The sequence below is a fragment of the Oryctolagus cuniculus genome, chromosome 8, assembly GCF_051225735.1.
Source record: "Oryctolagus cuniculus isolate XC-2025 breed Fujian yellow rabbit chromosome 8, ASM5122573v1, whole genome shotgun sequence".
NCBI classification, from domain to species: domain Eukaryota; kingdom Metazoa; phylum Chordata; class Mammalia; order Lagomorpha; family Leporidae; genus Oryctolagus; species Oryctolagus cuniculus.
Window position 1 is genome coordinate 47,825,353 of NC_142874.1, and position 21,351 is coordinate 47,846,703.

The 21,351-nt window shown below is 40.5% G+C and overlaps 1 protein-coding gene across 7 annotated transcripts in view; it reads left to right on the forward strand.

Annotated features, from left to right (window-relative positions):
* The first annotated feature begins 332 nt into the window (after window positions 1-332).
* The window catches only part of SLC10A7 (solute carrier family 10 member 7), a 290,033-nt gene continuing 269,014 nt past the window's right edge, over window positions 333-21,351 (forward strand). For 5 of the 7 annotated variants that reach the window (XR_011378233.2, XM_089302403.1, XM_051820018.3 and 2 more), the window contains exons 1-2: window positions 352-681; window positions 6,745-6,827. Coding sequence is in view for 5 of the 7 variants with exons in the window: in XM_089302403.1 (XP_089158529.1) it covers window positions 582-681; window positions 6,745-6,827 (183 nt within the window). In the remaining 2 variants the exon portion in view is untranslated. Of the gene's footprint in view, window positions 682-6,744; window positions 6,828-15,890; window positions 16,028-21,351 lie in introns of all 7 variants that reach the window. The other 2 variants (XR_011378229.2, XM_002716919.6) reach the window with 1 other exon arrangement.

The window sequence follows — 21,351 nt, forward strand, 5'->3', positions numbered from 1 at the left end:
AAACGCACGCCGGCCGTTCCCAAAGGCTCATGGCAGAGAAAGAGAGGCTGTCGGTGTGGATCTGCTTCCGGGGCGCTGGTGGCTGTGCCTGAGGCTTGTTTTAGTGACACCTCTGTCAGGCTTTGTGGTTCTGGCGCTTCATGACGCATCTCCGCCCCAGTCATTATGAAATTTCCTCAGACCTAGGTAGCGGCGGGTCTGTTAGCCCTACCCGGTGGCCAGCGTCCCTTCTCCGATTGCCTGCTCTTGCGGGCTTGGCCCTCGCCTCCGCTTCTGATCACAGGCGTTCGGTAGCTCGCGGCTAGAGCTAAGAGAGCGTGTGCGCAACTATCAGAAGGCGCGTGGTAGAGATGGCGGCGCTCAGTGAGACTTTCCTGTCACTGGATACTACTACTCCCAGCCCTCCTTCTAACCGCCCGAGCTACCCTCTGCTCTTGAGTTTACAAGTGGCAATTTGACTTGCTCTGCTGCATGTCTGGAGGGACCGAGGAAAGTGTGGAGACGCCCCGGAGATTAAGGGATAGCAGCTCGAAAAGAAAAAAAGCCAAACAAACAAACAAAACCCACCCCCCCTAGCAAACATGAGGCTGCTGGAGAGGATGAGGAAGGAATGGTTCATGATCGGGATCGTGTTGGTCATCGCCGCAGCTAAGCTGGAGCCGTCGGTGGGGGTGAACGGGGGTAAGTGCTGCCCCTCAGCCGGCTCCACCGCGGAGTCCACTTCAGAACTAATTCAAGGAGGGGCGGCCCCAGGGGGCAAGCCCGGGGTCTCCTCTGCCCCTTTTGCAGATTTACCTCCCCAGAGGCCACTTGCCGCTTAGGCAGAGGGCAGAGGAGCTGAGCACAGGTGGCCTGTGCCGTGAACCATCAATGACTTTCCTCGGCGTCCAGGAAGAGAGATGGAAACTTACTCCTCCTGCCTTCAAAGTAGCATCCTATCCCCGGGGACGCCTGGTTGCTGGGAGTTGCTTATCTGTCTTGGAGTGGACCTCATCGTCTGGTCTGTTTCCGACTCCTCCTGCCCACGTTAAAAAAAAAAAAAGAGAGAGAGAGAGAAAAGGTGGAGGTAAAAAGGGGGCCCCCGCTGCTCGCTGCGTTGGCTCTGTGGCCCACGTGTTGGAGAGTGATGATTTGCTGCAGTCGCTGCCGCTCCTGAAACTCCCAAGCCGACTGACACGTTGCACTCTTGATTCCGGGACCTTACTTCCGTGTGCCGCTGGGATTCAGCGGCCGTGCTGGCCGGCTCAGGGATACACCCTGGGTTACATACCCGGGGCAGGGTGTATTCTTGCAGCACGGCGTGGGTGGGCCCAGTTAGGGGGCGACACTGGAGATGCCATTAATGGCTTCGAAATCCCTAGAAATCTGGTCCTACTGCTCAGACCCACGAATTGAACTTGTCCCATTCATTCGTGAAACTGACCTTGGGTGTCTATGGCCAAGCTTATTGGGGAGTTTCAGGCAGACGCAGCTGGGGCAGATGAGGCCAGAAGTGAACACACACGCACTTTATGGTAATCCTGCTTGCAGGCATATTTGAAGTTGCTTGTACCTTTTTGTGAAAACACGATGGAAATGAATGAAATGATCTCTCAGAATGATACAGGTTCCTTCTCCCCTCCACCCCCACTTCCTAGACATATGCCAAAAAGAATTATTTACACAGAGATTGTGGAGATGAAAGCTTTTTTGTTTGTTTTAAAGAGTTTCCTTCGTCTAGATTCAAGCTCAGAATTCGTGAAGGAGTATGTAACGGTGAGAATAAAGCCGTCATTCCTTGTGGTTTCTCCCTTGGAAAATACATCTCTTAGACACACTGCTCTGTGAGCTTTCCGGAAACTTTTCGGAAGCTGATGTCAGGTGATGAGCTCCTTCTCTCCCTGGAACCAGCTGAGTAGTGGGAATGAAACTCCGCGTGCCCTTGTGGTGTGCAGAGCTCCCCTCTGAGAGATTCTGGTGTTGGAGCCCTTGCTCCCTTTTGCAGTGCCGTGACTGGTGATGGATGCTTGGACAGCTTACATATGCAGGGACTAGGTTTGGCAAAATGCAAACATACTTCAAAAAGTTCATGGGAAGCGAATTAAAATATATGTTTCTTTTGGTGCAAAAGCATTGAAATCTGACATATTAGAAGTCTCCAAAAATGCATGGAAAATATCTATTCTGACAGAAACTATGCATGTGTTTCAACTTTCTTTTTTTGCTCCAGCATGAACTTGTCTTTGAATTCCATTCCCCATGAGGTTTTTGAAGGACTGAGTTACCTTTCCCTCAGAGCTCTGTGGACACACATGTGGTTGAGTGCTGCGTCCTCTCCTCCCTGTAGTGTTGAGACAGACTCTATACTCTTCTTTGTTCCTTTGGAATGTGCTTACTGAAGTTGTGGTACATTATTATATCTTAGAAACACTGCTTCCCATTTTCCCTAGTCCTCATGTCATTAACAGAGAACAGTTCATTTCTTTAATTATAACGGAGTAGAATGTTAAGAGCTGAAAAGACTTCCAAATATATTAAGCCTGCCTGCCTCTTTCCCAACTGGAGATACTTAGGCCTGAAGCCAGGTGATTCACCCTAGGTTAAGTTAGCTAGCTTTGGGAAGAGAAACAACTGAGACCAGGACTCCTTATTTCATACCACTTGCAGAATCCATACTAATTGTTCCGGCAAAAATCAGTAAAACTGAATATCTCTTTTAAGGAATATTACCACATGCTGAGCGCTGACCCAAGGAAACACAGCAAAATCAGTTGATGTTAGACAAGAATAACAGCGTACCACATGCTGCTGTCTTTGATAGCTATTCCAGTGTAAAAGCTAATTTTGTGAAAACAACCTTTAAGCAGTTGTTTGGGATATCCTATAGAGGCTGTCGACCTAAGTTCTGTTGAGTTTTTAATGGACCTTCCCTCCTGCTAGACCTCTTGAACAGAAACCCACCTGCAATTTGTAGCACATCCATCTCCCTAGTTAAAAACAACGAAGAGCTAGCAAGAAGGAGAGGAATGGCAGCTGAAAACACCCTTCTCTTTATAATGGTCTAAAGCTCTTTTTGCTTGGAATTTTTAACTAAAAGTTTCCATTTATGGGCTTTGTCCACTAGGAATGTGATTTGTAATACATTCACATCAGCTGGACAGTTTTCAATTGAACATTTTTCTAGACATTTTTAAATAGGAAAAGTTTTAGTAGTTTTTAGTTTTTTTGTGATACTTATTTTACCTTGGCCTTAATTAATACCTTAAAGATTGCACTGTATTTTTTAAAGTGTAGATTTTTTTTCACTTAAAATTTCACGTATATGAGTTCCTTTAACAAAATCTTTACAGTCGGTGAATTAGTGTGACAGAAAATGTATAGATGTGGGAACCTTAACATTTGAGACACCGAATATTTTCTGAATGGAAAGAAGCACAGCAATTATCTGCTTAGATAATTTAAACATTAACTCGGTATTCTTTTGACATTTAATTTAATTTTTAAATGTATAGGAGATTGAAAATAAATAGCCTTAGAAGATGTAAATCTGTAGTCAGATGTTAATGATCTGTTCTAAGGAGTCCTGTGCTGTCGCGTACCTTAGAAGTTAGGGGTGTTCAGCACTGTGCCATTTGTCTTTGGGAAGAGAAAAGTTTGCTTCTTTGGGGGTTTAGAGTAAGTCTCACTTCTACCTGAGTCTTAACCCAAATTATTGCCCTTAATAAGACAATCCTAAAAAGGAAATTGCTTCATTTTTCCATTAAAAATATATCCTGAAACTGGCTATAAGTGTGAAGAATATTAGCATGAATATCTTAGCTTTAGAAGGGAAATTTACTTTGGTGATGAGGGCTTTTGTGGATTGGCAATCATTCCTTGCATTCCTATGTATTCCAAATCATTTTCTTTCTCCCTCCCATTAAAAATCATGGTTTTGGAGCCCAAATGTTGCTTCTGATTTTATGCTTAGCTTTTTTTTGGATTGTGATTCCCCATTTCATTTTTGTTGATAAACATTTAAAAATTTTGTTTAAAGTAAAACATACTTCCACTTTGAGCTTTATAGCCATTTTAAGATCTGAATGTGGTTTTCTTGTGACTTGGAAGATATAATTGTTAGCTTGGGGAGGGAACAGATATAATTTTTATATTATAGTTTCAACTCTCACCTCTGTGCAAATATTTGCCAACTTTTTATTTCAGCCCTAGATGACTTCCAGTTCCGCATTCCCAACTTGGATGATCTGTTAGCTTCTCAGTTGATTATGTTTCAGAAGGACCTTAAGTTGCTCTAAGTCAAAATAAATTCCTCTTTCCTCTTTTCAGGTACATCATAGGCAGCCCCAGAATGTCCTCACCATACTCTTTCATGGATTGGAGTTATTTAGATGTGCAGCTAGTATAAAAGACAATATACCTTGTCTCTAGGACTTAAAGCATTAAAAATTAGGGATCAACGTATTGAATTATGCCAATTAGTTACTAGTTAGGTGTATTTACGAATTTGTGTGTGGAGTTCAGGAATAGTTAGCATCTTAAAAAAAAACCACTTTGTTGTTCACTTATTGTGAATGCTTCACTTGCCCCAAAGAAACATGCATTCTGAGTCAATGGCAAGTGTTTGCTATGGAGACATAACTTTGAACTTGTGCCCTAACCCTCAATAACAACTGCCTTGATAATTCTAACTCCTCCTGTTCAGAGATTCTGGAGACATCACTGTGGATGGAACCAAAATGGATAAGAATAAGGGCTCATAAAAAGCAGGGGACTCGAGGGAAATAAAAATATGAGTCATAGAGCAGGGCATTTAGAATTCCTGGGAGCCATCTATCTGCTTCCAAAACAAGCCGGATTTCTTCATGTTAAAATCTGCTTCTGAATTACCCTCCTCAGCTGTTGGAGAAATATTGTTTCTGAGTGTGAGCTGCCGAGACAGACTCGCTCACAAGTGTAAAAATAATGTTCTTCTTTTTCAAAATTGTTCCTGCCCTGCAATGAAAAGCAAGCCTTCACTGGCCTTCACCCATTTGCTCCCTCCTCTCAGACCTCAACGAAATGATCTGTGTAAAGGGAGGATACACAGAAACACTTGCTGCAGTGTTTGAGAAATCTTTGCTTTTTTTGTTCAAGGTGGTGCAATAAATGCCTAAGAAGTAGTAGGTGCTCAAGAAATACTTTTAAAATGAGTGAGTGATGATTTCCTTTCCAAGCTTGGTCTTCTAGATATTTATTGAGCAATGCCTATAGGTACGGTGGAGGGGTGTAGGGGTATGGAGGAGACATGATTGTGGTCCTGTTGTTTGACTTAAGGAGTATCTGGGTTTCTTGGGGCTGTTGCAACCAATGACTATGAATCGGGTGACTTGAAACAACAGATATTTATTTCTCATAACTCTTGAGGTCAGAAGTCTGAAGTCAAAACACCCCCTGAGGGCTCTGCAGAGGGACCCTTCCTGGCTTCTTCCAGCGTGTGGTTGTTGCTGGCTGTCCTTAGCATTCCCAGAGTTGTGGCAGTGGCATTCCAACCTCCACCTCCATCTTCATGTGGCCTACTTTCCTTGTGTGTCTCTTCTTGGAAGAATACCATTCATTGGATTAGTGACCACAGTAGTCTAATAAGACCCCACCTTAACTTGATTGTATTTGCAAAGACCGTATTTCCTAGTGAGGTCACATTCATAGGTTCTGGGCAGATATGAGTTTTGGAAACATTACTTAATCCATTACAAGAGAGCTGAACAGAATATTAAATATGAGATAACCTCAGGTTTTAAAATGTTGGTATGCACTAGGATTTCTCAGTGTGAGCACTACTGACATTTTGGACACAATAATTTGTTGTTGGAAGTACTGTCATATGCCTTCCAGGATGTTTAGCAGAATTCTTGATCTCTATCCACCCTATGTTAGCAGCACATCTTCTGAGTTATGCCAAACAAAAAAAGTTTTTACACGCTGCCAAATGTCTGTGGTGGCCCAAATCCAGTGCTGGAGAACCACTGACATGTAGGTATAAAATGACATTTACCTCAGAACTGTGTCTTCTGAAAGAAAGTTACTGTTTGGTTAACCCATGAGATCTTCAAGTCAATTGGGTACAGTTCACATGCGACATTTTGTATGTCAGGACAGCCCCTGTTGTCCTCATAGCGTTAACACATTTGCAGCAATCGCTGCCTAATTCCAGGCAGGCCTGTCCTTGTGGGCGTATCACAGTACCCCAGGCCTAGCACAAGTTAATAATAACTACATTCATGGCCGTGTATTATACATCCTCTCTATATGCTGTATCTTACTCCTGAAGTAAGTGCTTCCTAAGTGTTAGTAGAATGCATACTCTTGGGCTGATCCAAATACTCGCATGGATGCAAGCTTTTATTTCTAGTACCCTAGAAGGAATAAAATATTTGCTAAAGAGAAGGAAACTCCATCGAGTCTCTTCTTTGTGTTTGGTGGGGGGCATTTTGGTTGCTGGGGCAGCAATGGTACGGGCGATAGATCTAGTTAGGACTTACATGGAAGGTTTGGCCTACCTTCTCTCCAGTGTGTTTTTTTATTCTTCTGAGGTGAGAATACAGCCATGATCCCTGCCTTCAGTTAGGCTGCCTCATAGCGAATGCTTTGCTCTGTCAGGACAGTTGAACACTAGAGGCAATGCTGATATTTAAAGTACCATTGTTTCTCCTCCAATAGCTTCCTCTTTCATACCAAGTTACCTACTGGAAATCCTTTGCTAACAGTAATTCATTTCTCTCTTTTTAGGACCACTGAAGCCAGAAATAACTGTATCGTACATTGCTGTTGCAACAATATTTTTTAACAGTGGACTGTCATTGAAAACAGAGGTACTGTCACCTATGGGGCACATGAATTTCAGAGAGAAACATTTAATTCATACTTACTGTTTTGACATTTGAGGGTCCTTTTGGTAAAGCTGTTTATAGCTATGATCCCAAGGTTTCCATATGAGAAAAGATAACCTAGACTTAAGCAAAGATTGTGTGTTTTGTTCTTATGTCCTATAGGACCCTGGGATGTGGCTATGATGAATATTGTGTGTGTGTGTGTGTGTGTGTGTGTGTGTGTGTGTTTCAAGGTATACTTATTTATTTGAAAGGCAGAGTAAAAGAGATGGGAGAGAGAGAGAGAGAGAGAGATCAATCTTCCATTTGCTAGTTTACTCCCCAAATGACCACAACATTACAACAGCCAGAGCAGGGCCAGACTGAAGCTAGGAGCCAGGAACTTGAGCCTGGTCTCCCTCATGGGTGGCAGGGACCCAAGCACAGGTCCTCTTCTGCTGCTTCCTCAGATGTATTAGTGGAAAGCTAAATTAGAAGCAGAGCAAGCAGGACTCCAACTGGTGCTCTCTTAAAGGATGCTGGCAACACAAGCAATGACTTAACCCATTGTACCACAACGTCTGCCCCTAGATGTGTGTTTGTAAATACTTATTTATTTATCTATTTGACAAGTAGAGAGACGGAGAGTGCCCATTCCCTTTTTCAATCCCCAGTTGGTTGTAACACCTAGCCAGGGGCTGAAACTCAGTCTAGATCTCTCATATAGGCGGGTGGTGGGGACCCAACCAATTGAGCTACCAACTGCTGCCTCCCAGGGTGTGCATTTGCTGGAAACTGCAATCAGGAATGGCACAGTGACTTGAACCCAGGCCCTTCATTTGGGATGTGGGCGTCCTAGCTGGAGCCTTAACCACTAGGCCAAATACCCACCACTTGAACCTTTTTTTAATATGGCAACTGAACTTAAGCATCTACTTCAGGTCATCCTCAAATGATGATGGTAACTCATGGGAAGGAACCTGTTGTGCTTGGGCACATTAGCATTGTTAAAGCTTATTTTGATTTCCTGAAGTTTTGTGGATCACCTTTTGTTACCAGAATTCATGCTATACTGGAAATGCTTTTTGTGTCTTAACTCTTAACTGCTATTTGTTTATAAAAGCATATTTCTCTTTAGCATATCTACTAAATATTAATAGATATTTCAGAAGCAATATTGATAATTTTCAGAATGAGTCATAATCTGTCATGGAGACAGATAGGAGTTACTACTCACTGTTTCACTGAACATGGGATTCTCTTGGGAGTAAAGGAATCCAGATATTTTTATATGTGAAAGAAGAATGAGTAGGATTTAGTTTTCTCATTTGACTTGTAATGGAAGAAAAAAGGGGAGAAAATGCCCATTTGATTGAAAAAAATTATATAAAATTATCATTCAGACATGCTTATTACTATGTAAATAAGGCAATCTTATTGTAAGAAGGATTTTTTTCTTTTAAATGGCTTTTAAAGTGAAAATTATGGTTCAGCATCATGTCTTGCTTTTATGTATTTTAAGTTTATTTTCTTGTCTTTTAAGTATGATTTCAATGAAGGCAAAATTTAATTACCTCCTTCTGAGATCACCCTAGTAGCCACATGAAAAATGTGATTTTACTAAATTTATGGATATGGTAGCTGTCAGGGTGATATTAATTTTTTCATTGTAATGTATTTATGTGTATATGTGTGTATGTACAATTTGTAGTGTCTATAGCTGATAAATTGCATATCAAGAAATGCAAATATTTTTGCTGATTGCCTGATCCTGTGAATGTAACTGGCATGGTATGGAATTCTCTAAAAATGTCCAGTTCTGGTTTTGGTAAATCATACTGATATCACAGGGCTATGATTAGTGCTTCCAGGGCACAGGGTTTTTCTGTCAACAGTTAAGTCCTAATATTGGTTCTCAAATGTGGAACACAGTGATACAGAAAGATCTGTAAAGTGGTGTGGATTCTCTTACTTGGAAGTCTTACTCCTGCCCTGGCTAATGCTCTTTGTGGAGCAAGTGCCTTACCCAAGTCCTTCACTGGGGACATTGCTCTGACTACATCCCCTGATGGCTGCTTAATGGCTCCAGCTGCTACTTATACTATGAGAAATCTGGCAAGAGACTCTTCACTGCTTAGCTTCTTACTTAAAGCTGTTCTGTAAAGCAGCCAATTTCATAGATGTAGCAGTTGAAGAAGGAAGAGTGTCACAGCTATCAGTGTTTCTCTAAGGAACAACTTTCTTAAGCACATAGGAAACCTTCAGAGTCATCCAGCTAATTTGTATCTAATCATGAAATGCCTTGATCCTGAGCTTCATCGTGGTATCTAAGCGGCCATCAAAGCCATTTTCTCCATCAAAGGTCCTTTTCAAATGAATACAACATTAAGTCATTTTCAAAAGCCATTTAACTTAAGATGTCCTCTGTTGTATCTCTGTGTAACTTTAAAACACTTCTAAGCCCTGCTAATTTCCTGGGCAACTAAACAGCTATAAGTTAGGAGATAGTAGTCTTGATATTTGATTTCTAGTTAATAATCACAAAATAATTTCTGCTGGGACTATGATCTGTATCTGGGTAGGTTCTAGAGTAGCACATTTTTGTACATAGGAGATATTCTGTAAATTATTGTTGCCTTGAGTTTATTTGGAAGCATTTATGTTGGTCCCATTTAATTTACATTGAACATTGCATACAGTATTATTCATATATTGATTTACTGAAGTGTATTTTAAAATGTTTTACTAATTTACTAAAATTGTAGAGGCAACTGTACTAATGTAATAGTAAATCTTCAATTTTATATTGATATGTAGTTTCTGAAATAACTGTTGAAATAATTTTTGAAATTTTGTTATATTGAAGTGAAATAAGGTCACGCTTTAAATTTATTTTATATTTATTTGCCTTCGACATGCAGTTTCAGACTTAGATTGTGGTAGTGGAGCCAATTCATTTCAACAAATACTCTTGAAATGCCTATGGGTACAAGGCACTGTGCTTGGTGCCGGGCATGGAAACAATGATGAGTGGGAGGCTTATGGCCTGGAAAGGGGTCCTGAATACTCTATTTTCCTAAGCAGGTTATTACTTTTTAATCCCATTAACTGAAAAGTAAATATAGCAAACTTCAAAACTGTAGGCCATGCTGCTTGTTTTAAGCCCAGAGCTATGAGACTGAGTCTCAGAAAGTGAATCAGATAAAGGTCAAATAAGGGCTAGACGGGAAATTGGTATGTAATGAAAATATTTCTACGTCCCAGTCAAAGCCCTGGTTTAAGCCATTCTTGATGCTGTCAGTGAGACTGTGGCATAATCAGTACATTATGTGGAATATCTCCTTCCTCTTATTTTAATGGAATCTGACCTGTATTACATGTGAATAAACAAAATGTCATGCAGAATCAACTTTTCAATTTTTCATGATGGTATTTATTTGAATATGTGGCCCTGAACTCTACATGGATATATGGGAATAATACAACTTTGGGTTTTATAGGGTTTTCTTGCTTCTTTCTTTTCCAGTGTTATTTTATCTTTATGGTTATTGGAAGAAGATACAGAAAATATATGACACTGGGTTTTTGTGACAGCCTTGTGCCTTTTCCTTGGAAACACTTATGTCTGTTACTTCTCTGTTTTTAAGGAGACCCTCATAGCCCATGGTAGTCTGTTGGGGCTCATTTTGCTGGGTACTTCTTTTTTTTTTAAAGATATCTATCTATCTATCATTCTGTCGATCTATCTGAAAGGCTGAATGTCAGAGAGAGAGGGAGAGACATCTTTCATCTGCTGGTTCTCTCCCCAGATGGCTGCAATGGGCTAGGCTAAAGCGAACTCCATTAGTGTCTCTCATATGGGTGGCAGGGACCCAAACACTGGGGCCATCTTCCACAGCTTTCCCAGGTGCATTAACAGGGAGCTAGATTGGAAGTGAAGCACCTGGGTCTTGAACCGGTACTTTGATATGGGATGTCAGTATTGTAGGCCATGACTTAACCTTCTGTGCTACACGCCAACCCTTTTGCTGTATTCTTTTTTTAATTTAATTTTTTATTTCTATTTTAAAAGATTTATTTATTTATTTGAAAGAGTTACAAAGAAATAAGGAGAGACACAGAGAAAGATCTTCCATCTGCTGGTTCACTCCCTAAATGCCCTCAACAACCGGGGCTAGGCCAGGCTGAAGCCAGGAGCCAGGAACTTCTGAGTATCCCACATGAGTGCAGGGACCCAGGAACTTGGGCTATCTTCTGCTACTTTCCCAGGTGCATTGTCAGGGAGCTGGATCAGAAGTGGAACAGCCTTGACTCTAACCAGTACCCATATGAGATGCAGGTGCTGCAGGCCACTGCTTAATCAGCTGTGCCACAGTGCTGGCCCCTGTTGTGTTCCTTAATGTACCGTTATGCTGATGCAATGTCAGTTGTTGCTAATTGTCATTTACTGAATCAGCTAGTATTTGTAACTCCATTTTAGTTTTACATTTTTTTCTGGTTATAAAAGTAGTATTTGCAGAAAGATTAGACAGAATAAACATAACAGCTATTAAAATCTCTATATTTTGTATCCCTTTTTGTTTCCCCAAGCATTTTAAAATTTCTGTTTATTTGAGAAGGGGTGGGGGGATAGAAAGAGACAGACAGACAGACAGACAGGTAGACAGAGAGGGTTTCCATACACTGGTTCTATCCCCACACAGTTGTGAGAGAAGGGGCTGGATTGAGGCCAAGGCCAAAGCTAGGAGACAGAAACTCCATTCATGTCTCTTACCTGGTTAGCAGGAACTCAGTTACTGGAGCCATCACTGCTGCCTCCCAGGGTACATGTTAGCAAGAAGCTGGAGAGAGGAATTAGATATGGGTATTGAGCCAAGGCAGTCCAGTATGGGATACTGGTGCATTAAGTGAGGTTTTAACTGCTAGACCAAATGCCTGTCCTCCTAACCATGTTTTATATTTAGAGTATTTAAAAAACAAGATATATTTTAAAAAATAAAATTCTCTATATATGTTTATGCATGTACTTAAGACATATGCATGTACACACACATATCACTTTATCTTATTTGTTGCCTGTAGCCATGAATTAATTTTGGGAACTTAAGTTTGATTTTTTTTTACTTTTACATTATTTTATTCACATAGTTCAGAATTAAAAGGTACAAAAATGAGTGTGTATAGTAAGGAGTCTTCCTTTCATATCTCTACCAGATGTGTTTTCTGTGGAAACAACTGATATTAACAATTTCTGTGTACTTTTCCAGAGAAAATTCTATGTAAAATATAGACACTTATATCCTAGTATCTTTAAGTTATAGTGTTTTTACACTGACACTTCATGGTATTTTACTTGAAAGGATATTTTGTAGTTTGTTTCATATGATATAAAGAACCCAGTTTCATTTTGTGTGCCAGATAATGTTCTTTTGTACAGATGTGTCATGATATGGCTATTTTGGTAATTAGCAAGGTTTTGGTATTACAAGTATATTGGCATTATCTACACTTGGGAACACAGGTGAAGAGATACACTCTGGAAGTACATTTGCTAGGTTAATAGTGTGTGCTGTTTAAATTGTTATAGACACCCTAAGTATCTAGGATGGTGCCAGGTGCTCAGTAAGTATTTCTAGAATTAAGGAATGAGTTGCCAGATTACTCTCCATAGATTGTGGCAATTTCCACTCTTTCTAGTGGAGTTTGGGAGAGATCCTGTACTCCATATGCTCATCATAGTTTTTAATAGCTAATAACACTTTCATTATACTTATTTAATTATTATTCTTATTTATTCTTTTGTAAAACTTATTTAATTATTCTCTGATTTTTGGACATTTGTTTCTAGATTTTGCTCTAACAGATGATATTTTGACCATCAAATTCTCTGTATAACTGTAACCTTTTTACATCCTTAGAATAAAAGCCTACATATACGATTTGGGGTCAAGAATATAAATTATATTATGGCCCTTGATATATATCATCAAACTGCTTTTCAGAAGTGATGCCATCATCTTCAAAAAGTTGACAGAATTTGCATATTTTGAAAAATTTATGCATAGATTTAAAATTTTTGCACCATAGTAAACTTACTAATTTCATTTTCCACAAACTTTTTGTAATACCATCCTGTTCCTATCAGAATTATTTTTTAAAAAGATTTATTTTATTTATTTGAAAGGCAGAGTTACAAAGAGAGAAGGAGATAGAGAAGGGTGGTTCCATTTGCTGGTTCATTTCCTAAAAGGCTGCAACATCCAGGGCTGGGTTAGGCTGAAGCCAGGAGTCAGGAACCTTATCCATGTTTCCCACATGGGTGCAGGAGCCCAAGGCCGTGGGACTTTCCCGAGTGTATTAGCAGGGAGCGGGATCAGAAGTGGAGCAGCAGAACTCCAGCTGTCACTGATACAGGATGCTGGTGTTGCAGGTGATGGCTTTACCTGCTATGCCACAACACCAGCCCCCTAAAGTATTTTCAGATCTCTTCATTAGTGTATTCTGGGTAATTACTTTATTATGGCTTTTTTTAAAATGAAAAATTAATATTTCTTTCATTTTTAAAAGCACTTTTTAAAGATTTATTTTGTTTGAAAGGCAATTACAGAGAAAAGGAGAGAGAGAAAGAAAGAGAGAGTATCTTCCATTTGCTGGTTCACTCCCCAAATGGCCGCAATGGCCAGGGCTGGGCCAGACCATAGTCAGGAGCCAAGAGCCTCTTACTGGTCTCCCATGTGGGTGCAGGGGCCCCAGGACTTGGGCCATCTTCCACTGCTTTCCCAGGAGCATTAGCAGAGAGCTGGATTAAGTGGAGTGGCCAGGACTCAAATTGGCACCCATATGGGATGCAGGAGATGCAAGTGGAACCTGTCATGTCACAACACCAGTCCCATAATAGTTGTTTCATATTTATCAAATGCCTCTCAGCATATTTAAATGAGATTTGGTCTCAAGCTTGTTGAGAATTCTCTGCACTGCCATCACTCAAGAGTTCTCTAGGGTGCAACTGTAAAAATTCTGATTTATTGTAGGGATGCCTCATTTTCTCTCAGGTCTCTCCAAGGATTTAATGTTGCTTCTGGTAGGCTGGCATTTCCCGGTGGCCATAAGGGAGATCCAGATTGCCAAGAATTCCTTAAATGTCATTAGGGACATCTTGTGACGAAGCAGGAACTGCTGCCTGTCTCCACACAGTGTGATTGATAGTGTGAGTCGATGGGACAGGTCTCAGAATGTGACCATGAGTGAATTAGTCTGCATTAAATCATTGCTATTCATTATTATGCTTACTATTGTTAAATTCACATTATATTTTAATTCCATTTTTCATTAACTTATTTATTTTTATTTGTTTAATTATTTGAAAGGCATTGTGTATGGAGAGAGAGAGAGAGAGAGAGAGAGAGAGAGGCCTTCCATACACTGGTTCACTCCCCGAATGCCTGCAATAGCTACACTGGGCCAGGCTGAAACCAAGAGCCAGGAATTTCATCCAGGACTCCCATTTAGGTGGTGGGGACCCCATTACTTAGGCCATCATCTGCTTTCTCTCAAGGTGTGCATTTGCAGGAAGCTAGATTGGAAGTGGAGGTGGGACTGGATCTCAGGTGCTCCAATATGAGACACAGGCACCCCAGTGGGCAGCTTGACTGGCTGTGCTACAGTGCCCATCCCATCCTTCTCAATGTAAAGGTCATGACCTTTGGTGAACATCTCTTGAACATCTCAGTTGAGCTAGGGGATCGTTACAGTTCTATGTTTTCCACCAGTCAAAACTCTGGCTTCAGTGACTACTTGCTGATTAATTATTCTACTACTGTTTGAATTCGTTTTATTTCAACTGAATAACCACATAATAGAAATTCAAATGCAAATGTTTGTTGGTTTATATATACTTGAAACCCAGAGGTTTAGTTCATTATTCCTTTTTAGTTGTGAGACATACAACATGTGTGCCTGGTTTGCCATGTTGAATGTGTATCCTTTTTGCTCTTGGATCAGCTGTATGATACAGTGGAACAAGCACAAGTGGGTCTGATAACATGCTAGAGGTAGTCTTGGTTCTGGTCTTCACCTATAGTAACTCATACTCTAATGGGGTTGTTGTGATAATTAAACGAGGTAACATTCCTAAAGAGATAAGTTCAGATCCTAGCATTTAGCTGCATTCAGTAAATGGGTTTTTTTTTTGACAGGCAGAGTGGACAATGAGAGAGACAGAGAGAAAGGTCTTCCTTTGCCGTTGGTTCACGCTCCAATGGCCGCCGCGGCCAGTGCGCTGCGGCCAGCGCATTGCGCTGATCTGAAGCCAGGAGCCAGGTGTTTCTCCTGGTCTCCCATGCAGGTTCAGGTTGGGCCATCCTCCACTGCACTCCCTGGCCACAGCAGAGAGCTGGCCTGGAAGAGGGGCAACCGGGACAGAATCTGGCGCCCCAACCGGGACTAGAACCTGGTGTGCCGGCGCCGCAGGCGGAGGATTAGCCTGTTGAGCCGCGGTGCTGGCCTGCATTCAGTAAATGTTAACAACAACAAAAAAATCTAAGGAGTAGATTGTAGAGGGAAAAGTCACTTTAAACTATAGACAATGACTGAGGAAAACATTCAAAAATTATTAATCATAGCCCAATAACATCTTGTCAAATTGAGGCCTTCTAGTTTTGGTGTAATGAATAGAGATTAATTATTAAATTCTGTTAAAATGAGATATGTTGTGCTGAAGTTTTTTAAAACTTTTTTTTTTATGCAGTTAAATATGTTCATTTGTTTATGATGTCAAGAATTCCCACATCTATACTGGTGTGAGGGTAGTTAGTTTTGTCCTGGTCCAAAATTTTACAAATTTGATATATTAGGGCATGAATGTTCCAGAAATTTTATATGAAAATACTATATAATCATCATGAGTAATATTTTTATTTTAACTTTGGTCTTTTATAGGTATGCTTAGAGATTTTAGCTATGAAGTAACTTACAGTCAAAAACTAACTCGTGATGTTATTTTAGTAATGATCTCTTTCCAGAAGTAGTTTTCTTATCTTTGTTTATTTTGTGCCTTCATATTTTCAGGAGCTGACCAGTGCTTTGGTGCACATAAAACTGCATCTTTTTATTCAGATCTTTACACTTGCATTCTTCCCAGCAACAATATGGCTTTTCCTTCAGCTTTTATCAATCACACCCATCAATGAATGGCTTTTAAAGGGGTATGTATGTTTAAATCCTTTGAGGATTTACCGGTGTATCTCTAATGACTTCATTGTTTTCTATGGCAAATATATACCAGAGGCCTATATACTTATTTTAGAATTTTAATTTTTATTTATTTTAAAATGAGGATGGGGGAGACTGAGAGAGAGAGAGAGAGAGAGAGAATCTTTCATTCTGTGGTTCATTCCCTAAGTACTTGGCAATAGCCAGGGCTGGGCCAGACCAAAGCCTGGAACCCAGATGTAATTCCTGGTCTCCCACATGGGTGTCAGGGACTCACCTATTTGAGCCATCACTGTCTGCCTCCCAATGTATGCATTTGCAGTTCGCTGGAATTGAAAGTGGAGCTGGGTCTTGAACCTAATCACTTTGGTATGGGATGCGGGTGTCCCAAGCAGCTTCTGAACAGCAGAACAAACACCTACCCCATGTGGGTTATTTTATAAGGAAAAAAAAAACACTTTTAGCATTATTATCATTATTTAAAATGATGATATTTCATCAAGGAGTTTCACCAAGAATTATGTTTTAAAAATCTTAAATGTATCCGTGTAGTTAAGGTTCTAGGTTGGAAACTTTTCTGGAACTTTTAAAGAGTAATCTTGGGAGAAAAATGCAAGGGAGAATGTCATATCTGTATGCTATAGACTGTCCATTGGATGTTTTGGCTTTTATAACTTACAAAACATCCACAGATGTTTTGTGCTGATTCTGTGTCTGTTTAAAATGGATGTGAGGGGCTAGTGTTGTTGGGTAGCTGGTGAAGCTGCTGCTTGTGACACCGGCATCCCACATGGTGCCAGTTTGTGTCCTGGCTACTCTACTTCCGATCCCGTTCCCTGCTAATGGTCTGGCAAAAGCAAAAGAAGATAGCCCAAGTGCTTGGGCCCCTGCCACCCACATGGGAGACCTGCAATAAGCTCCTGGCTCCTGGCTTTGGCTTGGTCCAGCCTAGGCCACTGTAGCCATCTGGGGAGTGAGCTAGTGGATGGAAAATTTCTGTCTCTGTCTCTCCCTCTCTCTCTGTAACTCTGTAACTCTATCTATTTATTCAAATAAATAAATAAAATCTTTCAAAAAATGGATATGAAACAAAGAAATTATATATATAGGATTTTTTCATTTGTTTGGTTTTATGTTTGATATAATAGCTGAACTAACAGTAGATTTTTATTGGACTATTTTCTTTAATTAAAAATATTACCATGTTTATTAAAGGGATTTAACAATTTAACAAATTATTCAAAGCGTTTTACAAGTAACCACATTTTAGTGTGATATTATAGCCAAAACCCTGAACTTAAGAGTTAGAAGGTTGAGTTCTGACCCTGTCCATAATGTACGACATTAAGCAGTATTGTTTAATAGTTTTGAACCTCAGTTTTCTGGTCTGTAAAATAAAGGTAATCATATTTTTACTGCCTCCTTAATAATGATATTGGGTATATAAATTAAAGACACTGATTCACTGATTTATTCAAATCATTCATTTAATTACTGCTATGTACTAGAAATTATTATAGTTGTTGGAAAAACAATAGTGACCAAAACTGACAAAGTGCCAGCTAGTTTTGCATGTGGAAGAGACTTGGGAGGTGTAGTTATCAATAAACACAGGAGTAAGTGATCAAGGTAGAAATAAGTGATGTGAAAAGAGTAAGACAATGTGATGTGGTTGAAAGCGGTTTGGCAGGCAAGCTGCTGATCAATTTAGATTGCAGAATTCTGAGGGCAGAATGTTCTAGGCACAGGAAATGATGCGCAGAACCTCTAGGGCAGGAACAAGTCTGATATGTGCTGTGGGAAAATAATATGGCATAGAGGTGGGAAAGGTAGACAGGAGCCAGGCAGGCGGAGACTTGTGGGCTATGTTCAAGCATTCAGATTTTACATAGCCTGCTGAAGGAAGCTGTTTGGGGGCAGGGATTGAAGTGTGGGAGTGATGTGGTCTGATTTTTTCTGGCAAATGATTGTTCTGGCTGCTGTGTGGAGAACAGAAAGCAGAGGGGCTGAGAGAAAGCTAAGAGGCCAGCTTGCAGACTAGAATGGAGCCAGAGCTGTGCAATACCGATAAATGAATGTGTGGAAGGTAGACTTTAAAGTGAGTGCTCTCACCACCTGTGGATGGAGAAGATTGTAGGGTGAGAAGGAGAGGAGGAATCAAGTGTGGTAGGAGCCACTGGGTAATTGTGGCATCATTTACATAGCTGGGGGGAAAGAAGAGGAGAGGTGTAACTGTTTTCACTATAGCTTGAGTTTGGGAGAAGGAACATCAAAGCTCACGCAAAAGCATAAAATGCCATCTGAATATGATATCATTTTAGACAAACAATGTGCTATGCTTATCAAGAACCAGTAGTTACTGAATATCTAACAGGTATAGGGCACTCAAGGGATAAGATAATATTAACTTGTTTCTGTTTGTCTTTAACCTAGTTGGATACATAGGATAAATTGTGTGTGTGTGTGTGTGTGTGTGAGAGAGAGAGAGAGAGAGAGAGAGAGATCGATCTACCAAAATGGGGCGTGTGATTTGTCACTTGGATGTTATAATTAGTTCAGCAGAGTTGGATATGGTGAAAGTAGAGTTCAGAGATGAGGCTTTAGTGGGAGACAAGATAAAATGTTTCTTTTGGGCAAACTTGCAGAAGACCTGGACCACTGGGGCGAGGAGTTTGCATGTGAAACTATAGATGATGGAGAGAGAGCCCATGAGTGCTGAACGAGAGAACAACGTGCTAAGAATTGGATGTCAAGGAAGATTAATCTGAAAGCATTGTACCAGTCCCAGTATGCTAAATGAAACAGGTGTATAGTTCTCACCTTACGGTCTTAAAGGAGTACATAGTCACCCTACTGTACTTACAGAAAGCTCTTTCAGCTCATTTCTCTCCCATCCCCTCTCTCCTTCTCCTTCCCCATTTGAGGGTACTATTTAATATGTTACCCTCAGGGAGGTATAGACTCCTAACTAAGAGTCACGGGTAAGGCATTGGAATGAAGATGCTCTGAGCACACACTCCTTGCCTTGCTCTCCTGAGAGGACAGTGTGGAGCAGACTGTCCAGCAGGACTTTGTAACTGTCCAGATGTCGGTGAAGGCGTCTGAGCAGTCATGAAGAGGAATGGAAAGCTGGTTATGTTGACTGATTGTTTATGAGGAGCAAGTAGAGTTGCATATAACTCCAGAGATTCAAACTGGATTGTTGGCGGGGGGGAGGGAAACACACCAAAATTGGCCTGGGGCAAATATATACTTGGAGTATTCATATTGCATATCAGAGTGCCTGGGTGCAAGTGCCAATTCTGCGCTGGATTCCAGTCTTCTGTCAGTGCGTACCCTGGGAGGCAGCAGCAGGTGATGGCTCAGTTCCTTGGATTGCTGTCACACACTGTTCCTGGCTCCCAACTCCAGCCTGGACCAGCCCCAGCTGTTGTGGACATTTAGAAAGAGAATTAGGGGTGTGGACTCTGCCTGCCTGCCTGCCTGTCTCTGTCTCTCTGTCTCTCTGCCTTTCTAAAAACAAAACAAAGCAAAAAAAAAAAATCAAACTAAACAAAAAACTGTTCCCATTGACAGAAACAGTTAAATTCAGAGGGGAGATTACATTTTTATAAAATACATGAATTTGTTCCAGAGATTTGTTCTACAATACATGTTTTATATTAAAAATGGCTGAGTAGATCGTATATGTTTTCACCATATAAAAAAAATAACTATGAGGTGATAGATATGGTAATTAGCTTGATTGTGGTGATCATTCCTCAATTTATACTTATATCAAGATTGTTACACTCTAGTCTGTAAACATACAAAATATTACCTTATCAGTTATATATCAGTAAAGTTATACAAATAAAAAAATATAAATATAATATAGGATGTGTTTAGTTTGAAGTGCCAGTCATAGACAGCTCTAAATTTAAGAATGGAAGCTAGAGTAAGACATAAATTTGAATGTACAGGCTACAGACTGAAAATAGGATTGGAAAGAAAACAGGAGTCAGCAAAAAACCAGAATGGGCTGGTGAAGGGAAAGAAGATAAATTAGGGTGGTGAAGTACAATAGTAACCAAGCAAAGATAATACCCTGACAAGCAGGGATGGGAGTAGAATGAATATGGGAAAGCAGACTTTGGAATCGGACATTTGAAAATCACTGGTTCCTTTTCAAGTTGCTGCTTTTTCTAGTAGAGAGGACAGAAGTTGCATTCCAGAAGAGTTAAGAGAGAACGATCTGTGGAGGGTGATAGAAGTAGATTACTCTTTGAAGAAGGCCAACAGTGAGACACAGTGGAAGAAGGAGGATTGTAGTTTGCGGAGGCAACAGTCTACCTTTTCTGTTAGTTATGTACATTTATGTATTGAATCTGCTGTCTCCATGAAGGCAGGAATAATGTCTTTTTAATACTTCTGTGTAGCATCTTGTTCATGGATGTCGTGTATATTCTGTTTATATAGTTTAGGTCTTTAAGAATGGGGAGAATTCCATGTTTTTGTTTTTGTATATAGAAAGGACAGGGCCAGAGAGGAAAGGATTCAAAAAGTTAGAATGATTGGAAATACCTCAGTGAACCTGTCCCTAGTGTAGGTGGTGGGGAGATAGAAGACCTGGGTGCCAGAGTTAAAGTTTAACTCTAGAGAGCTGGCTTTGTGAGTTTGGAAAAGTTACCTAACTTATGTCTCAACTTCAGTTTCTGGCAAAATGAGAAGAATAATAGTGTTCACCTTAAATTATTGCGAGGAATAAGTGACATAGTACATGTAAAGCATCTAGAGTAGTATCTACTACAAATGATGAATGCTCAGTAGGTATTAGTGATTATGATGATGAACAAATAGGAAGGTCAGAGGTTGGTCACTTGTAAGATCACAGACTACATCAGCATCTCTTAGAAAACTGGACTGTAAAAGAAGATGACATTGAATTAAATTGAGATGGAAATTCCATAAAACATCCAAATAAATGAAAACTTTTTTTAAAGTTTAGGTGATATATTTTATAAAAATGAATAAAAATAATCTGTGTTCACACCCATTCAAAATCCATGTAAGTCTGACAGATTGAGTCCTCTATGCCCCATGTGGACTTTCTACTCAAGGCAGCTACTTGCTTTCCCCAGAAGGCACATCTATATGAATTATGCGTAGTTTTAGAAAAATTTTAGTGTTTTGGCCGGCACCACGGCTCACTAGGCTAATCCTCCGCCAGTGGCGCCGGCACACCGGGTTCTAGTCCCGGTCGGGGCGCCGGATTCTGTCCCGGTTGCCCCTCTTCCAGGCCAGCTCTCTGCTGTGGCCAGGGAGTGCAGTGGAGGAT